This window comes from Physella acuta, unplaced genomic scaffold (assembly GCF_028476545.2).
Source record: "Physella acuta isolate Inbredline_101_S28 unplaced genomic scaffold, ASM2847654v3 ptg001876l, whole genome shotgun sequence".
NCBI classification, from domain to species: Eukaryota; Metazoa; Mollusca; class Gastropoda; family Physidae; genus Physella; species Physella acuta.
The window spans coordinates 155,001-175,181 of NW_026733382.1; the positions used below are offsets into that span (position 1 = coordinate 155,001).

A 20,181-nucleotide genomic window follows, 5' to 3' on the forward strand; every position below is an offset into this window, starting at 1 on the left:
TCGGTAAGCTATATATATATATATATATATATATATATATATATATATATATATATATATATATATATATATATTTATTTATTTATATATATATATATTTATTTATATATATATATATATTTATTTATATATATATATATATATATATAAATAAATAAATATATATATATATATATATATATATATATATATATATATATATATATATATATATATATATATATATATTAAATATGTGTTATTGAACACATTTGGCTTGGGGAAAAACTAAGTACGTGAAAAAAAACTTCAGCAAATATTGTCATTGTGTAAACGATGATGGTTGACTAAAGAACATAAATATTACTTACTGAGGTGTCTTACAGAGGCCTACAACTAATGTAACTTAACTTGGATACAGTCACAATGTAACTGTCTCCGACTACATTATATATTTGTGAATGATCACAAAATGTACACAAAAGTTATTTTTATCTTTAAAAAACGATAACTAAAAAAGTCAGACGCCGATTCTTGTAATTCAGGATGCAACATTCTACTTCACTCACTAAACTCCCCTCCCACTCTCATACACACTCACATACACACACATGCAAAATTACCAATAACTATTCTTCTAATGAAATATTACCATACATTTCATCAAATTTTTATTTCCAACAAATTACATACATAGCCAATACATAGCCACATAAACCGTAGCCTTCCTCTACACATCCGTGTGCGGTCATTCAAAGCACTGTATAATGTTAAGTAATAGCCATCAAAACATGGCGAAGATTTTTGATTTCTTTTAAAAAGTCTTTTAAAAACTAAAGAACTATGAATGTTGTGAACACATTGGTGAGCTAGCTAACAACTGTTGACATATTATTTTGTCGATATGCGTGGGACTGGTAAACCACAACGTAACATTGAGCATAATTTACAGTATTTACACAAAATGCTTTTTTTTCAATAAGTACAAGTAAAATAAAACCTGTAGAATATACACAAACTGTTTAAGTTGTTGTATATTGCAGGTTTTAAAACATGAATTTAACTATACAATTTTACAGCACTAAATTCTATGCAGCAGTAGTTTTAAAAACGAAACAGCATTACAAGATTAAACATACAAAATTATATCCACAAATGAAAAACACCCATCCTTTTAAAAATAAACTTTCTAAACGACAACATTTATTTTTAGAACAGTCAACAACTTTTAACCAGTAGTTTTAAAAAAAAAATTGCACATTAAAACATACTATAATTAAATCTACCTAAGAGAAACTTTCTAGACCCAAAAAAGGGAATTCATTTTTGGCACGGTAAAACTGGAAGTAGTATTTGGCACTCTGTACAGATAAGTTGTTTTGGCACTGTTAAAGGGAAGTAGTTTATGGCACTTGGCACTCTCATTATCAGAGTTATAGCCCTTAGGTAAAATCAATCATTCAGCTGTTTATGAGACTTAGGTTCCAGATGAATTGAGTATTTTCACCAAGCTAGTGGTTAGATATGGAGAGAAATTGTCGTCTGGAGAGAAATTGTCGTCTGGAGAGAAATTGTCGTCTGGAGAGAAATTGTCGTCTGGAGAGAAATTGTCGTCCGTCTGGGCAGGTTTATCCTTCCGTCCTGTAGGACCCGAGGAGCACCAGACCGAAGAAAGTGGACTGTGGCTTGTAACTGACCAGTCGACTGCCGGACACCTCCACGTTGATGGAGTCTCCTGTCTGTAGCAGGAACACGCCGGCTGGAGACGATAATGGTAGAAAATATTGTATGTTCGTATGTCACAGTTTCAATTGTAGAGAATATTTCATGTTCGTATTTCACATTTTCCAATAAAAGAAAATATTTCATGTTCGTATTTCACATTTTCCAATAAAAGAAAATATTTCATGTTTGCATTTCACTGGGTTTTTTTTTTGTGTTTAGAATAGTTCTTGTTCATATGTGAACATTTTTTTTTTTTTTTTTTTATTTTTTGTGTTTAGAAAATTTCATATTTCACAGTTTTCAGTGGTAAAAAATATTTCATATTCGTATTTCACAGTTTTTTTGTGTTTGAATAATTTATATTCATATTTTACAGTTTTTCATTTTTTATAAAATTTCATGTTCATATTTCCGAGTTTTTCATGTTTAGAATATTAAATATTCATATTCCGATTTTTTACTACCTATAGGAAATAAGACGATTACACTTTTTAAAATTTCATTTTTACAATGGACACAGCCATGAATAGTCTCAAAATGGTGTATAAAATATTTTGATAATATGGTGTAATGTTATTAAAATAAATATGGCTAGAAAAACCTGAATGCTTGATTTTTAACGTACTTTACTTAAATTTGGATGTATTTGATGTTTTAATATTTTCGGTAATTAAACACAGTTTTAAAGACAAACATAATTTGGTTGTTTACAATTTATCTCAGAAAATGTAAACGAAAATGGCTGAATTCGTTTATGTGGTTTAAAAATATATATAATTATTTGAAAATTTAATCAGCATATTTTTAGAACAAATTATTTTAAAGTGGAGTTTTTAGATCACTGAGTTCCTGTATAGCCAATTAATGTGTGCCGGATGAAAGTGAAACTACTGGTCATAACTTAGGCTTCATAAATATTAATAGAAATGTAGCCTTCACTCAGTCTGATTTACTTTCCCTAACTTGAGTCCGCTACCCGTTAGAGTTGGGTGGATTCAGGGACGTTCTACACACACGGACCTGGGATTCGAACCCGAGACTTTCTCGTTAGCTGTCGTATGCCGTCCAATCGTGGGAAACTTAAGTTTACCATCGTAGGAAAGTAAAGTTTACCAGCGTGGGAATGTAGTTTACTTCATGGGAAAGTAAAGTTTACCAGCGTGGGAATGTAGTTTACCATCATGGAAAAGTGAAGTTTACAATCATAGAGAGTAAAGTTTACAGCGTGAGAAAGAAAACGTTTACCAGCATTGGAAAGTAAAGTTTACCTGCGTGGTAAAAGTTTACCAGCAATGGAAAGTAAAGTTTACCTGCGTGGTAAAAGTTTACCTGCGTTGTAAAAGTTTACCTGCGTGGTAAAAATTTACGTGCGTGGTAAAAGTTTACCTGCGTGGTAAAAGTTTACCTGCGTGGTAAAAGTTTACCATGTAAAAGTAAAGTTTACCTGCGTGGTAAAAGTTTACCTGCGTATGTGGTTTCCTGGTTATGCTTGCACTCATCACAGCAGGTGTGTGTGGCCGTCACCAGCGTCTCCCCCACAGCAGCGTTCTCTGGTCGAGTCAGTAGGATGCTGTTGTTCCACGTCTGTGGACACGGTTCAAATCCCAGTCAGCGCTAGCGGCGTACAGGCCTACAAGGCTAACCTCTAAACGTTACCGGGTTATAACCGAGGTATACATGGCTAACTTATCTCAAAATTAATAATTTCCTGCCAACTAATTTGATTTTTTTAAAAATTATTTCTGAATTGTATCAACATGTTTCAAAATAACTGAGGATTTTATCTCCTATCGTTTATATGCATAAGACAACGTTTTATAAAATGTGTATTTTTAAGAAAGTTAATTAAGGGCCCTTGAAACAGCTGATCAAGTTGCCTAGAAGGAAGGACCGTCCTTTGTAACACGACTACTCAACGTCAAGACATCCGTCACGTGCTAATAGTGTCCATGATTTATTTCCCTTTGTCTCACGCTATACACAAATTAGATTAGTTTATGTTAGACTTAATTCACATACTTAGAACATATACACATACTCAGACACACACAGACCAGTATCTTCCAGGCATCTCTTGCCAGTGTCCCCCCCCCCCCCCACATTTTTATGTTGTCGTCGTCTTCGTAGTCTCCCCCCCTCATGAAGAAAAAAGTCTGAAAGAAACACTGATACAGACACACATTAATCACCATGCACAAATAGACATAAACACAAGCATATGCGTAATATGAATATACAAATAGGCCTACATGTCGACATCTAAAATACTGTACGCATAAAGACATACAATACACACACATCAGTGAATGCACTAGACAAACAGACGGACAAAAACACCCCAGACAATTTATACTGTAAGTATACGGACATAGACACCCGCACATAAACACTCACACTGCAATATGTTGCTGTGAGCAAAAGTTCCCCTTTAATACCAAACTATACAAAAGGCAGGTGAAGTAGAGTTTACATGTTTCTTGACCTCGATGGTGTGGTCAGCTCTATTCCCAGCCGCCTATACTTTCCCTAACGGGAGCCAGGTACCCAACAGTGCTGGTTGGACTCCGGGACGGCCGGCAATCACGTGTCCAGACTGAGAACCGAACTCGAGACAATCAGGAAGGCAGTCGAGCACTCAATTACTCGACCACACAATGCCATAAGCTGTCAACAAACAGACACAACCCCCCCCCCCCTCCCACACACACACAAGTATACATCAAGCTTGTCGCATGTTGTAAGCACACAGACTCACATACACGAAAACACACACACACTTAGCACACCTGAAACTCCCCACACTTTAAGGGCAAGTCCCCCACACACTCACACACCCAACTCAACTGATACTGCACATCCCCCACACTCTCACACACAAACCCACACGCACCCGCACAACTGACCTGATACTGAAAGTCCCCACACTTTAAGGGCGAGTCACACACACACTCACACACAAACCCACACACTCACACACAACTGACCTGATACTGAAAGTCCCCACACTTTAAGGGTGAGTCTGGCCTGAAGGCCACACTGCTGTACATGTAGTAATGTCCAGTCTGCGTGATGACCACCCTGTCCGTGAACAGCTCCACGCCACGCCAATGTTCCAGCAACAAGTTCTTCTCCTCTGGCACAAAGTGCAACTTGTAGGGCTGGAACTCAGGTTCTAGACAAGGGGGGGGGGAGCAAAGTGCAACGTATGGCTGGAACTCAGGTTCTAGACAGGGGGGGGGGGAGCAAAGTGCAACGTATGGCTGGAACTCAGGTTCTAGACAGGGGGGGGGGAGCAAAGTGCAACGTATGGCTGGAACTCAGGTTCTAGACAGGGGGGGGGGAGCAAAGTGCAACTTGTAGGGCTGGAACTCAGGTTCTAGAGAGGGGGGGGGGGCAAAGTGTAACTTGTAGGGCTGGAACTCAGGTTCTAGACAGGGGGGGGGGGGGTAAATGCAACTTGTAGGGCTGGAACTCAGGTTCTAGACAGGGGGGGGGGGTAAATGCAACTTGTAGGGCTGGAACTCAGGTTCTAGACAGGGGGGGGGGGGGGGTAAATGCAACTTGTAGGGCTGGAACTCAGGTTCTAGACAGGGGGGGGGGGGGGCAAAGTGCAACTTGTAGGGCTGGAACTCAGGTTCTAGAGAGGGGGGGGGCAAAGTGCAACTTGTAGGGCTGGAACTCAGGTTCTAGAGAGAGGGGGGTGGGGGGGAATGCAACTTTTAGGTCATGAACTCAGGTTCTAGAGCTGGGGGCAAAGCGCAACTTTTAGGTCATGAATTCAGGTTCTAGAGAGGGGGGGGCAAGGTGCAACTTTTAGGTCATGAATTCAGGTTCTAAATAATTAATGTCAAATGTAATGTCAGAGTGCATTTTTATCGGGTCTTCACCCAAGTGCCGAGTTTGAAACTAATCGGGCAGTTAGAAGTGCTTGCAATTTATGTCGGTAGTTTCGATCTTTGACGACCGGAAGACAGAAAGACAGGCCGACAGAGCTTGTAAAAAGCACCATTGTAAGATTATTCTTACCTCCGACTTTCATTAGTAGTATAAATTTAATAACTTTAATTATAAATATTCTCTGTGTAAGGTAGGGTGTGTGATTAACGTATTGATGCTTGGACTTTTTGGGGGCTGGTCTAAAGTTGGGTGGGAAACGCTTTGTTTGTTAGTAATAGGAGGTCGGTTTGGTAAAGCTCATGGTTGCTAAACTGAAACGTCCCGACTTCGAACCCCCGGGCAGATGAGGCTCGCAAGCTGGGGACAGCATCCCATCTAGGAGGGAAATTGGTCATGGGAGGGGTTCAAAAAAAAAAAAAAAAATATATATATATATATATATATATATATGACTGTATATATATATATATATATATATATATCGGAGTCCATGGGAGGGGTTATAACCCCCCTTAACACCCCTTGCCTACGCCACTGGTTGAATTTTTGATCTGAGGCTAATTTCTATTTCAATATATAAATCGAAATGTTACAGCAATGTCGACAGAATGCCAGACATGTTTCGTCTATCAGAACATTATTCCAACACTCACGCAGGGTACTAGAACTTTCCTCGTCAGGCGGTGCAAGTTTCATGTGCATCGTGGTGGGTGGTTTCGGTGAAGTGTTGCCGCTGCCTTGAAATGGTGGCACTGAAATACACAAAAAATGATTGGTATCAGTGTTTCTTTCGAGCATTTCTTCGCGGGTTTACCCCTCCTCCGGGGCACTTCTACCCCCCCCCCCTTAAGAAATGTAATTTATATAGGAAAAATATACTTTTATCCAGTGCTTTTTGTGACGGTACGCACAGGTACGACGTACCTGCACCTTTGTCAATGTGAGTAGTATATTAGGTCCCTTTTGGGTATTATTTTTGGCGGAGGTGGGGATGGGGAGGAACAATGACATATAGGAAAATACTCGGGAGCAGGATGCGCGGGTGGCGCAAAGAGATATAGTAAAATACTCCCAGCCTGGCGCATCGGGATGGGGAGGGTGGGTGAGCAGGATGTAGGGGTGGCGCAAAGACATATAGTAAAATACTACGCCAACTGGTGTTGGCGGAGGTGGTGGGGAAGTAGGTCACCTTTTGGTGACCTTGTGACGTAATCATTGCCCTTGTGACGTAATTAGTGACTTTGTGACGTAATTAGTGACTTTGTGACGTCATCACTGACCTTGTTACGTAATTTTAATGCGTTTTTAATTAGTTTTAATTTATTTTTTTAAATTTTAATTAGTTTTTTAATTAGTTACGTAATTTAATTACTTTGTTTGTGTTTTGTTTGTTTAATTTGTTTGTTTACTTGTTGTTTAATTTAATTACTTTGTTTATATTGTGTAATTTTTATTAACGAGTTACGTAATTTGATTATTTGTTTACTTTTTAATTAATTTTTATTGACCTAGTTACGTAATTGGATTTTAATGAGTTTGAATTTAATTTTGTAATTTTAATTAATTTTTATTAACGAGTTACGTAATTTGATTATTTGTTTGATTTTAAATTGTTTACTTTGTTTGTTTACTTGTTGTTTATTTGTTTATATTGTGTAATTTTTATTCAATAGTTACGTAATGTGATTTTAATTATTTTTATTTTGTTTATTTTTAATTTTATTTTATTTTATAATTAGTTAAATTATTATTAACTAGTTACGTAATTTGATTTTAATTACTTTGTTTATTTATTTATTTAATATATTTCTTTTCTTTGATGTTTAATTTGTTGGTTTGTTTGAATGTATGTATGTTTAAATAAAAGACTAACACTAGCCGTGTACTTTGTGAATAACATCCATTAAAGATAACGATCAGGCGACAGCTGTTACGTATCGATCCGCGATCCTTTGTTGACACACGCTGAGCGGTTTTTAATGGGCTTTATATTGATCGCAGCCGCTGGGCCATCAAATGGTGTCCCATATAATTAAATTGGTTATGCTTCACCGCTTTTATGCGTTGTTCGCCGACCCGATCCCACCGGGGGGTATGGTAATTAACGCAAAGCCAGCGTTAAGTGTGGGAACATCTGTTACCATGACACGCGCATCGTAGTGATTAATGGATATTATATTGATCCAACCTACGGGACATCACAGCATGATGTCCCGCCTAATTACATTTATTATTATGCATCAGTGATTTTTCCCCGCTCGGTTTGAAAGGTCATGATGATTAATGGCTTTTTTCCCTGCTCGGTTGACGGGTTATGGTAATTAACAACGTACATTAAGTAGCTTTCCGCGAAGCACTTAGGTCATTATGCAACAGCTGCTGTGTAACAGCTGGTGGTGTAATTAGGCCGAGCGACCGTATAAATGACCGCGAAAATTGTGTTTTAATCACTTCAACTTCGGACTTCACACCAAACTTCACAGCGACTTATCCAGCCTGAGACCTCTGTTGACTCCTGAAACTAACCCACGTCAGCTTTACCAACCATCACACCCACCTAACCCTCCACGGACCACATCTTTTGTGCGTGTTTATTCTATTAAAGGTAAGGATAATATTACTTTTGTTTTAAGGGAGCTAACCCCATTAAAATCAAAACTTATTAAATAAGTAGTCACAGGTATTTACTTTTTGTATCATACACCGAGGTAAGGTTAATATTACTTTTGTGTTAAGGGCGCTAACCCCCCATTCAAATACCTTTTAATTAATTACTTTACTTTTTGTATCGCACACCGAGGTAAGGTGAATTGTACGTATTGTTTTAAGGAAACTAACCAATTAAAATAACCTTTAAATAAATATGTATCTAAATAAGTAGTCAATTGAATTTTCTTTTTAGTGTACAACCGACCCTACGAGACAGACTAACCATCCACTGACCTATTGAGCTACCTACCCAGCCCTGAGGCATCCACTGAACCAAACGTTCCAACGACATCCAACTACACCACTTTGGATCTCCACATACAGTTAACTTCACGTTCAGCTTAGACGTGCAAACCCATAGGTACGTTTCATTTTCAATTTAGTTTTAAGTATGTTTTTTAAGTTATGTATTTTATTTTATGTAATTCTTTTTATTCTACAGCCAGCGACCTACCCAAGCATCCGACTACTAGACACATCGTCAATAATGGAAGCCGCCCAACCTACCACCCACCCAGCCATGACCCGTTTCACATGTGACATATGCGAGCGTGTGTTCAGCCGCAAAGACCATTTGACAAGACATCACGACTCTGCACACGGACGACAAAGACATCCCTGCACAACATGCGGGAAAGTATTTACACTACTAAGTAATTTAACAAGACACTTTAAGAAAGCACACAACAACCAAACATCACCGACTTACACCCCATCAGCAACCGCTAGACAAACTCCACAACCACTATACGTGACCGATAGACAAACACACCAACCCACATTAGTGACCGACACACATACTATCCAACTCCCAACAGCGAGCCAAACAGCTCGTACCGCGACCAACACTAGCCCCTTAAAACGACATACGACGTATGACGATATAGCAAACAACAAACGCGTAAAGACTAACAACGACAGTACCATTTATTCAGACACCACTATGTTTCCTGTAGACGACCTTAGGGGAGATGCAGTAGACTTACACACGACCACAGACAATCATTTACCCACATCCCTTCTCACAGACATTCCTGACTTTATTAAACATAATCACGCCATTAACATGTTACAAAAGGATTCGAATTCAAAACCCTACACAGACAATTTTTCCTTTTTTAGATGTTTAGCCACACATTTAGGAACACCCTTAAAAAATCTTAGAAAGCCAACATTAAAACTCGCGAAACAGTGGCAGGCGTACCAAGGTCTCGGGACCTTGGATAATTTTAGTGGGGTTAGGTTGGTCGAAATTCCCCTCTTAGAGTCCTGTTTTAGTGTAAACATTGAGCTTTTTGAATTTAACGAAAACCAGATCCTTTCTCCGAAAATTAGAAGTAGTGATAGGTTTAGGGAGACTGTGTATCTTTTATTTTTTCAAAATCAGTTTATGTACATTAATAATATAGGTGGGGCGGGTCACGCTTTCGCGTGTTCTGTGTGTAACAAATTATGGCCCACCGTTAAACAATTAAACAGACACGTGAAAGGGTGTAATGGGGGGAAACCCGTAGATAGGTATAAGGGAGGGCTTTATCAGACACAGCAAACAATCTGGGAGTTTTTAGCGTCCTATGGGTTAGTTGTAGATAGTAACTTTGTTTATCCCTTCAGAGCAACTTACGATTTCGAATGCTATTTCGACCATACCGAGTTACCCACGTTAGGTAGAGTTACAAAAAGCGTTGCCAAACACGTGCCTTTGTCTTGCTCTGTCGCCTCAAACGTAGATGGGTTCGTCGAACCCATCTGTTTTATTTCGACTGGTGACCCTCAAGAATTAGTGACTAGAGTTATTGACAGACTCCACATAATTGCTGAGGCAGCTTATGGAATTTTGAAAAAACAGTTCGAGCCTGTTTTTAAGCAAATCAGGAAGTTATTTCCACCTAAAGCTAGGGGTAGTGATAATAACTCGAACGACAAAGGGTTTGATAGGTTTCTTAGCGGTAGATTAGACGAGTATTTGCGACAAATGCCGGTTATAGGGTTTAATTCAGGAAAATATGATATAAATCTCGTTAAGCCGTATTTTATTCAGTACTTTTTAGCTTATTCAAACACAGAAGAGGGGTTAGAGGAGGGACCTAGAGCTAGTTGTAACGATGACGAAGACGACGTAGAAGATAAACAAACACCGTTTAAATATGTAGTTAAAAGAAATAATAATTTTATGTGTATATCAACAAATAAATTAAAGTTCTTAGATATAGTTAATTATCTAGCACCGGGGTTTAGCTATAGTAAATATCTCGCCGCATATAATGTTAAAGAGACCAAGGGGTTTTTTCCGTACGAATATGTCAAAAATTTAGCCGTCTTAGAAGAAACGTCTTTACCTCCGCATTCGGCCTTTTTTTCATCATTAAAAAATTGTAACATTTCAGACGAGGAGTACGCGACGTGTAGCCAAATTTGGGTAGAGAAGGGGATGCAAACGTTTAAAGATTATCTTATTTGGTATAACAATATCGATGTAAAACCGTTTATCGAAGCGCTCGAGCAGCAAACTAATTTTTACAAAAATTTAGGGGTTGATATTTTTAAAGACGCGATTTCTGTCCCGGGGGTAACCTTAAAATACTTATTCAAAACACTACCCGAAAACATTTCTTTTTCTTTGTGTTCCGAGCGCGAATCAGAGTTACATAAAACAATCCGAAATAATATCGTAGGGGGCCCCTCCATTATTTTTCATAGACATCACGAAAAGGGTGAAACGTTCATTAGGGGGAATAGTAATAAGGTGGTACAGGCAATTAAGGGGTACGACGCAAACGCGCTTTATTTATGGTCTTTAATGCAAAAAATGCCGACGGGATTTCCGATTATTAGAAATAGTGAGGAGGGGTTTAGACCGCGTAAAACGAATCATTATGGGGAACAGGCCTTTCAGTGGTTATCGTGGGTTTCAAAAACAAAGGGGGTAACTTTAAAAACGGCATTTAACGGGGGTGAAGTTAGCTTAGGATCACGCCATATAAGAGTAGACGGGTGGGACGCGAACAGTCGAACCGTTTATCAGTTCCATGGCTGCCTCTTTCATGGACACCCCGACTGCCCCTTAACCAAAGACCGAACAGTAAATCCCATTAGTAACAGACCCTTGACAGAGTTATTTAAAAAGACAAACGAAATTACGAAGTACCTTACCGAGACTGTTGACGTTAAAGTCGTAGAAATGTGGGAATGTGAGTGGGGGAACCAGAAAAAAATGAACCCAACTATTAAAGACTATTTAAAATCTATTGACAAATCACAAAAAACATCGACACCGACCTATGGTAAGAAATGGCCCCTGACTGAAAAACAGATCATCGATTCTGTTTTAGACGACTCGTGTTTTGGACTGATAGAATGCGACATTAAAGTACCGGATAGTTTAAGAGAACATTTTAGTGAGATGACACCTATTTTTAAAAATACGGACGTTACGCGCGACGACATCGGACCGTTTATGAGACAATACGCGATCGATAACAACTTATTAACTAGCGGTAGACGGACTTTAATCGGTAGCTTTACAGGGGAGAAAATTTTATTAGCGACCCCCCTTTTAAAGTGGTATTTAAATCATGGGTTGGTGGTAACTAAAATTTATCAAGTCGTTGAATATAATCCGGTTGCATGTTTTAAGACATTTGGGGATACAGTTTCAGACGCGCGAAGAAAGGGGGACATAGACGACAAATACGCAATAACTAGTGAAACAATGAAATTGTTAGGAAACGCGGCATACGGTAAAACTTTGACGGATAAAACACGACATGCGGACATGACCTACTGTAGTGATAGGGATATAGGGGATTGTATTAATAATCCACGATTTAAAAAAATGACAAAACTTACCGACGCTGTTTACGAAGTAGAAACGTTAAAAAAGAAGATAGTTTGGGATCTCCCTCTTCAGATAGGCTTTTTCGTTTATCAGTACGCGAAACTTAGAATGTTAGAATTTTATTATGACTTTATAGACAAATATATAGATAGAACCGACTTTCAGCTATGTGAGATGGACACGGACAGTTTATACTTAGCCTTAAGTACCGATGACTTGTTAAAAGCCGTTAGACCGGGACTAGAACACGAGTTTTTTGACATTTACGACAAATGGTTCCCCTCAGAAGTATGCGACTCACATAGACCACAATTTATAAGCGGCAAAGGCACGGTAGATAGTCATTGTCTGGGGTGTAGGGCTAGGAAAATTTATGAAAAAAGAACACCGGGGTTGTTTAAATTAGAATATGAAGGGGATGGGATGGTATCTTTATGTAGTAAGACGTACCACTGTTTTGGCGAGTTTAATAAAACATCAACCAAGGGATTATCTAAAAATCACAACACATTAGGCAAAGAATCTTTCATGCAGGTCCTCACAACAAAGGAACCAAGTGGTGGGACAAACACAGGGTTCAGAGCATACAACACGGGAATATATACTTACACCCAACACAGAAACTCACTTTCTTACTTTTACATTAAAAGACGAGTAGACGCAGACAATGTCACAACATCTCCCCTAGACATATAAGAACCTTTAGTTTACCAACCATGACTTTAACGAGACTTTAATGTAAATATGTAAATAAGACAGAACCATGACGGTATGCTGATGGGGTTGTTTTTATTCAATAAAAACTTATGATATAAACGGTCTTTTTTAAATTTTTGATGTGAGTTATTGTTTTGTTACTTGTCCCTGAAAGTTATGTAACTCGGTATCCTGTATAAGAGGCATGACTGAAATCAAAATCAACCATTTAAAATACTGGATCCGAGTTGGAAACAGCTCTTTACGGCATTGATCGGTAGCCCACCCAGGCGTGGTATTCAGGGAATACTATAAACACCGCCGTATAAGAACCCTATACCATGTCCGGTGAATGTTTTTGTCTTCAGTGCTGTGGATGGGATTCCAGTGAGAGCACGGGAATGTCGGATCAAACGGAAACTGGTCTTGATATTGGACCAGATGAAGTGAGAGTGTATCCTGTACAGATGATCAGTACCTTTCATGAGACTAATCAAGGGGAGATGAATCTAGGTTATGAGAGAGTGTTTGTACAGCGACCTATAGGTGGAACCTTTATTGAACCCCTTGATGAGACACCACAACCATCCAACCAAGCTTCTGACAGGGACAGTGACATCAGGTTCCATGATGAGGAGGAAAGGTTGCAAACATTTTCAGGGTGTTGGTCCGACGTCTACCCGGTCGACCCTATCAGTTTGGCTAAAAATGGTTTTATCTTCATTGGACCTGGCGACCTTGTCAAGTGTATTTTCTGTTTGAATACGTTGAGAGGTTGGGAAATGGGTGATGTGGTAGAAGAAGAACATCGACGCTATTATCCAGACTGTCCTTTTGTACAGGCTGCACATTCACACACACACACACACACACACACACACACACACAGGAGTTGTTTTAAGTGAATAAAATTTTTATATTCATTTAAATGATCTTTTGTGATCCTTACCACCACCTTACCACCACCTTACCGCCTTACCACCACCTTACCACCACCTTACCACCACCTTACCACCTTACCACCACCTTACTAAGGTGTGACAACTTTCCCATCCAACTTTGAAGTCTTACGCGGTCAAAACATCGGTGTCTGTTATACAACGCAAACCAAACTTTTTCACTCAAACCAAAAAGCTCTCTCACACACACACACACACACACACACACACACACACACAAGTACAAAGCGAACTTGTAAAGACAAATAATATTGCATCGTTGAAAATTTCACCGACTCTAGTATAAAAACCATCCACCAACCCCTTCCAAAACATACATGTAACAACTTTGAAACCTGTCTTGTTGAAAACTTCACTGACCCTGGTATGAACTCACACACACACTCACACACACACACACACACACACACACACACACACACTCACTCACACTCAAACACACACACACAATCACAAAGCGAACTTGTAAAGACAAATAATCTTGCATCGTTGAAAATTTCACCGACTCTAGTATAAAAACCATCCACCAACCCCTTCCAAAACATACATGTAACAACTTTGAAACCTACCTAGGTGAAAACTTCACCGACCCTAGTATACATTCTACCCACAACAATTCCAAGAACATGTATGCACCAACATGCCTCAGTGTTAACAAAACTCCCCCGACCCTAGTATGAACTCTGCCCCTAACACTTCCAAAACATACATGTAGCAACTTTGAAACACACCTCGGTGAAAACTTCACCGACGGTAGTTTGAAACCTACCAACTCCAAAACATCTGTGTACCAACATCACTCGGTGAAAACAAAATCCTTCCCACTCTAGACTCGACCCCTAACACTTCCAAAACATGCCTGTATCAACTTTGTAACCTGCCTTGGTGAAAACTTCACCGACCCTGATATAAACTCTACACCAACCAACAACAAAACATTGCCTCGGTGAAAACCAAAAACCTATGATACTGTCCGTATAACTGTTAGTGGAAAGGACAGGACCCAACCAGGGGAAAAATCACTGATGCATAATAATAAATGTAATTAGGCGGGACATCATGCTGTGATGTCCCGTGGGTTGGATCAATATAATACCCATTAATCACTACGATGCGCGTGTCATGGTAACAGATGTTCCCACAGTTAACGCTGGCTTTGCGTTAATTACCATACCCCCCGGTGGGATCGGGTCGGCGAACAACGCATAAAAGCGGTGAAGCATAACCAATTTAATTATATGGGACACCATTTGATGGCCCAGCGGCTGCGATCAATATAAAGCCCATTAAAAACCGCTCAGCGTGTGTCAACAAAGGATCGCGGATCGATACGTAACAGCTGTCGCCTGATCGTTATCTTTAATGGATGTTATTCACAAAGTACACGGCTAGTGTTAGTCTTTTATTTAAACATACATACATTCAAACAAACCAACAAATTAAACATCAAAGAAAAGAAATATATTAAATAAATAAATAAACAAAGTAATTAAAATCAAATTACGTAACTAGTTAATAATAATTTAACTAATTATAAAATAAAATAAAATTAAAAATAAACAAAATAAAAATAATTAAAATCACATTACGTAACTATTGAATAAAAATTACACAATATAAACAAATAAACAACAAGTAAACAAACAAAGTAAACAATTTAAAATCAAACAAATAATCAAATTACGTAACTCGTTAATAAAAATTAATTAAAATTACAAAATTAAATTCAAACTCATTAAAATCCAATTACGTAACTAGGTCAATAAAAATTAATTAAAAAGTAAACAAATAATCAAATTACGTAACTCGTTAATAAAAATTACACAATATAAACAAAGTAATTAAATTAAACAACAAGTAAACAAACAAATTAAACAAACAAAACACAAACAAAGTAATTAAATTACGTAACTAATTAAAAAACTAATTAAAATTTAAAAAAATAAATTAAAACTAATTAAAAACGCATTAAAATTACGTAACAAGGTCAGTGATGACGTCACAAAGTCACTAATTACGTCACAAAGTCACTAATTACGTCACAAGGGCAATGATTACGTCACAAGGTCACCAAAAGGTGACCTACTTCCCCACCACCTCCGCCAACACCAGTTGGCGTAGTATTTTACTATATGTCTTTGCGCCACCCCCACATCCTGCTCACCCACCCTCCCCATCCCGATGCGCCAGGCTGGGAGTATTTTACTATATCTCTTTGCGCCACCCGCGCATCCTGCTCCCGAGTATTTTCCTATATGTCATTGTTCCTCCCCATCCCCACCTCCGCCAAAAATAATACCCAAAAGGGACCTAATATACTACTAATGTGGGGGAACAATTATTAAGTTTCTTGTATTTAACGTTTCTCATTAATTTATTACATTGCTAATTTGTTTAAATTGAATACTGAGTACCTGCACCTATTTTTTTAAAGTACTGCTTTTATCACTGTCCGACCCCCTCCCTGAAAGTACTGCTTTTATCACTGTCCGACCCCCTCCCTGAAAGTACTGCTTTTATCACTGTTCAACCCCCCCTCCCTGAAAGTACTGCTTTTATCACTGTCCAACCCCCCCCCCCCCCCCGAAAGTACTGCTTTTATCACTGTCCAACCCCCCCCCCCCTCCCTGAAAGTACTGCTGTTATCACTGTCCAACGCCCCCCCCCCCCGAAAGTACTGCTGTTATCACTGTCCAACCCCCCCCCCCCTCCCTGAAAGTACTGCTGTTATCACTGTCCAACCCCCCCCCTCCCTGAAAGTACTGCTGTTATCACTGTCCAACCCCCTCCCCCTAAAAGTACTGCTTTTATTACTGTCCACCCCCCCCCCTCCTTGAAAGAAACACTGATTGGTTTATGAGAACCGAAACCAACAGGTGCTGAAGTGTGATATGGTGGGGAAGGTGGGGGGGGGGGGGGTGCAATCGTATTACGTAAACCGAAAGTCTTTGTTATCGTGTCTGAAGAAATGAGGTCACATTGATTTGATATTTTCTGTGAAATTTATTTTTAAATGTGGCTGTTTCCAGTTTAGTCGTTTATAGAGAGGTGGTGTTTAGCAAGAGCTGAGGTTTTAGTTTCAGTTTGTTGGTGGTGTGTTTCTTGGTAGTGTGTTGATAGAGTGGCGTAGCGAGGTCGGGTGTCACCCGGTGCGGCACTTAATGGTGTCACCCCCTCAGAGGCGTAGCGACTCTTCCCGGGTACAAACTTTCAATTTTCGATTTGCGCCCCCCTTCAAACTTTCGATTTGCACCCCCTCTCCCTCAAACTTTCGATTTGCACCCCCCCCCCCTCAAATTTTTCTCTATATATTTTGCTATTTTTTGCCTTGGTGTCACCCCCCTAGATGGTGTCACCCGGTGCGGTATGCACCCCCCCCCCCCCCCCCGCCCCTGGATAGTGTGCTATAGCTCTTTATTTTTCTACGTATGTTGAAATTGTGTGAGTTCTGTTAATTACTGAGATTTTTGTATCAATTATCATAATATGTTTGGTGTGAGTTGTTAGTATGTTGACAGTACTCATTGCATTTATGTTGTTGATTTTTTCTATATGTCTGTATGCTGGGATTATGATCTTATGATTTCTATGAAACTCTATTAAACTATTAATCTCTTGTGGGTACCTAACTCATATTAGGGAAAGTAAAGACGGCTGGGCATAGTGCTGACCACACTACCCCTTATTTTGCGGAGGTCACAGAAACAGGTCAACTCTACTTCACTTGGCCGTCAGGTTTGAAATGGAACATTACGATTAAGTGTATTATATTCTATTACACTAACTTCGAAGCAATTCAATATTTTCACTGAAAATATCAGAGGCGTAGCGACCCTTCCCCCACCCCCATATATTTTTATATTATAATGGAAAACTGCAGCTAAAATGACCTTTTAATTTTTTTCAAACCCATTTTGGCGCCCCCTAGGCTCGGCGCCCGGGAACATATGTATCCCCCCCCCCCCCGCCCCCTCGCTACGCCTCTGGAAAATATATCAAAACGTACGTGTAAGTGGCGGTCTACTTCCAACGATCTGAAAAACAAAATATAACAAAATATAACAAATATAACAAAATATAAACACATATAACCAAATATAACCAAATATAACCAAATATAACAAAATATAACAAAATATAACAAAATATAACAAAATATAACAAAATATAACAAAATATAACAAAATATAACAAAATATAACAAAATATAACAAAATAATAAAATAACTGGTCTCTTGGTTTGCATTTTTATATTAGTTACTGCTATGTAAATAACTTTAATTTTTCAAATGACATTATTTTTTTATTAGTGCGATTAAAATATGACTTCATCCATAATTGTTTTTGTTTTGATGTGAAGCTTAATGTGTCCTGTTTTGTCTTTTAGTCGAGTCTTGAACTGACTTTCTTGTAATATGTTTCAATGCGTCCTTCAGTGGTTTAGTCTTGTGAAAAACAGGTCTGAGCGCCTTGTCCTTTTCCTAAAAAAATATGCACCCTTTACACAAATATTGACAGCTGCATGTAGGGGCCTACTTTGTTTCTTTCAAGCAGCTTTTCAAGAAAACGTAGACCCCCCCCCCCCCATACGACACACAATTTCCGGAGCACGAATTGTTATTGCCCATGGTGAGACGACCGGCCTTCAGGTTTGGAAACAGCTGCTCAGATTAAATTTGTATTTTTGAAAAGAATTCATAAAAAAGGTTTTAATAACTAGCTTTTATTTAATAATGCACTAAAAAGGAGAATAAAAAGGATTTTCTTTAAATATAAGGATGTAAGGGAGGGGGGGGGGGTAAAAATCGTCATTTATGGATGACCCCTTCAGAATACATTTCTTTTTTCCCAATCGAGCAAAGACATAATTTTAATAAAGCGAGAGTTATCTCCCCTAAACTTTCGCGAATATTCTTAAAATTTAAAACATTTCAAGGAGGGTGAGGGTGGGGTGACGCTTATTATGCGCTAGAAGAGGCTACCTATTATTCATTACAGGTAGCTACCTATTTTTCACTAGAAGATGCTAGAAAAGGCTACCTAATATTCGATAGAAAAAGCTACATGTTATGCGCCATCACCCGCTAATACTCTATTTAAACTACAACTCAATCGCTAACTAACAAGTCTTATTTTATATGTATCTTTAAAAATACAACACATAAACTGCCTCACTGCTTGTGTCTGTACGTCTATGCCCGTGTCGAAGCATGTATATGTCTATGCGTGTGTCTCTGTATGTCTATGCCTGTTTCTCTGTATGTCTATGCATGTGTCTCTGTATGTATATGTCTATGTTTGTTTCATTGTATGTAAATTTCTATGCCTGTATCTCGGTATGTCTATACCCGTATCTCTGTATGTCTATGTCTATGTATGTCTATGTCTGTGTTTCTGTATGTCTATGCCTGTGTGAACGCATCAACAGGTAAGACAAATAACAAACTAGTCTACCGAGGCTACATATGTTGGCTACTCACCAACTGGGTCAGCACAGCTAGTTGCGTGGCATTGAGCGCACAGCACTGGTCGCCTATGTGTGTCAGTGATTGCAACAAATCCAACTCATGAGCACAGGTCAACTTGTCGCACGGAACACAAACATACAACTCACTTTTGGTTACCTGAAAACATAGATAACTTAGGAGACTTTTGTATCACCTTCTCTTATGTTCTCGTTAGTTTATGTAAACATTATTATTGTATAACTGGATGACAAACTGATATCGCTATACATGTGAAGTTTAAAAAGCAATGTAAAAAAGCGCATTGGAGGAAAGTTAATGTGTAAGTAAGCAGTATGTCTTTGGGAATACTATAGAAGTTCATTAGTTTCCCTTTTCATTTAGTATACCGGTATCTAAAGGCTCCTCATATATATATATATATATATATATATATATATATATATATATATATATATATATATATATATATATATATATATATATATATATATATATATATATATATTATGTTTGTGTGTGTGTGTATTAATGAATTATGTGAGTGTGTTTGGGTGCGGGCGAGTGTGTATACATATTCATGTTTGTAAGCCTGTACGTGTGCGTTAGTTTGTATACCTAACCATGTGAACTCTGTATTAGTGTTGGCACAACCACATTTCTGGCGCAGTAGTGATGGGGAGGGGCAGAACCTACCTGTTTAACAGGGTGCCGGTGACCCGAATTAGCCACACAAACGGCAGCGATACCCAGCACCGCCGCCAATGTCGAAAGCAGCAATGGAAAGTATCTACTGTGGATTTTAAAAAAATACATTCGTCCATAAATGATGGTTTACTTTAAACTTACAACATGTTATGGATTCACACAAAAACACCCCCCCCCCCCTTTACTTTACCTAAAACGAGTGAAT

At 38.6% G+C, this 20,181-nt stretch overlaps 3 protein-coding genes across 3 annotated transcripts; 1 reads left to right on the forward strand and 2 right to left on the reverse strand.

The window, feature by feature from the left end:
- Nucleotides 1-1,607: 1,607 nt before the first annotated feature.
- On the reverse strand, nucleotides 1,608-6,350 carry LOC131931015 (tumor necrosis factor ligand superfamily member 15-like). The gene is made up of 4 exons (XM_059287696.1): nucleotides 6,255-6,350; nucleotides 4,689-4,876; nucleotides 3,168-3,288; nucleotides 1,608-1,738 (listed from the first exon to the last, which is right to left on the reverse strand). Exons 1-4 carry the CDS (start codon nucleotides 6,301-6,303, stop codon nucleotides 1,608-1,610), a joined length of 489 nt encoding a protein of 162 aa, XP_059143679.1. The 5' UTR covers nucleotides 6,304-6,350.
- A 6,835-nt stretch (nucleotides 6,351-13,185) lies between these two features.
- LOC131931016 (baculoviral IAP repeat-containing protein 3-like) lies at nucleotides 13,186-14,836 on the forward strand. Its single transcript, XM_059287697.1, has 2 exons — nucleotides 13,186-13,680; nucleotides 14,792-14,836. The coding sequence occupies exons 1-2, from the start codon at nucleotides 13,186-13,188 to the stop codon at nucleotides 14,834-14,836; spliced, it is 540 nt and encodes a 179-aa protein (XP_059143680.1).
- A 2,962-nt stretch (nucleotides 14,837-17,798) lies between these two features.
- On the reverse strand, nucleotides 17,799-20,061 carry LOC131931017 (uncharacterized; the record flags this gene model as incomplete). The annotated part of the gene is given in 3 exon segments (XM_059287698.1): nucleotides 17,799-17,837; nucleotides 19,284-19,427; nucleotides 19,965-20,061. Coding segments are annotated over 3 exon segments (280 nt in total), but the record flags the coding sequence as incomplete, so codon positions are not given.
- Nucleotides 20,062-20,181: the final 120 nt, after the last annotated feature.

Coding starts and splice junctions, on each gene's coding strand:
- LOC131931016 (XM_059287697.1), top strand. CDS start 13,186: ATGTCCGGTGAATGTTTTTGTCTTCAGTGCTGTGGATGGGATTCCAGT. Junction 13,681..14,791: donor ATTATCCAGACTGTCCTTTT/GTACAGGCTGCA, acceptor TATAACTGTTAG/TGGAAAGGACAGGACCCAAC.
- LOC131931015 (XM_059287696.1), bottom strand. CDS start 6,303: ATGCACATGAAACTTGCACCGCCTGACGAGGAAAGTTCTAGTACCCTG. Junction 3,289..4,688: donor GTGGGGACTTTCAGTATCAG/GTCAGTTGTGTG, acceptor CCGTGTCCACAG/ACGTGGAACAACAGCATCCT. Junction 1,739..3,167: donor CCAGGAAACCACATACGCAG/GTAAACTTTTAC, acceptor TATCGTCTCCAG/CCGGCGTGTTCCTGCTACAG.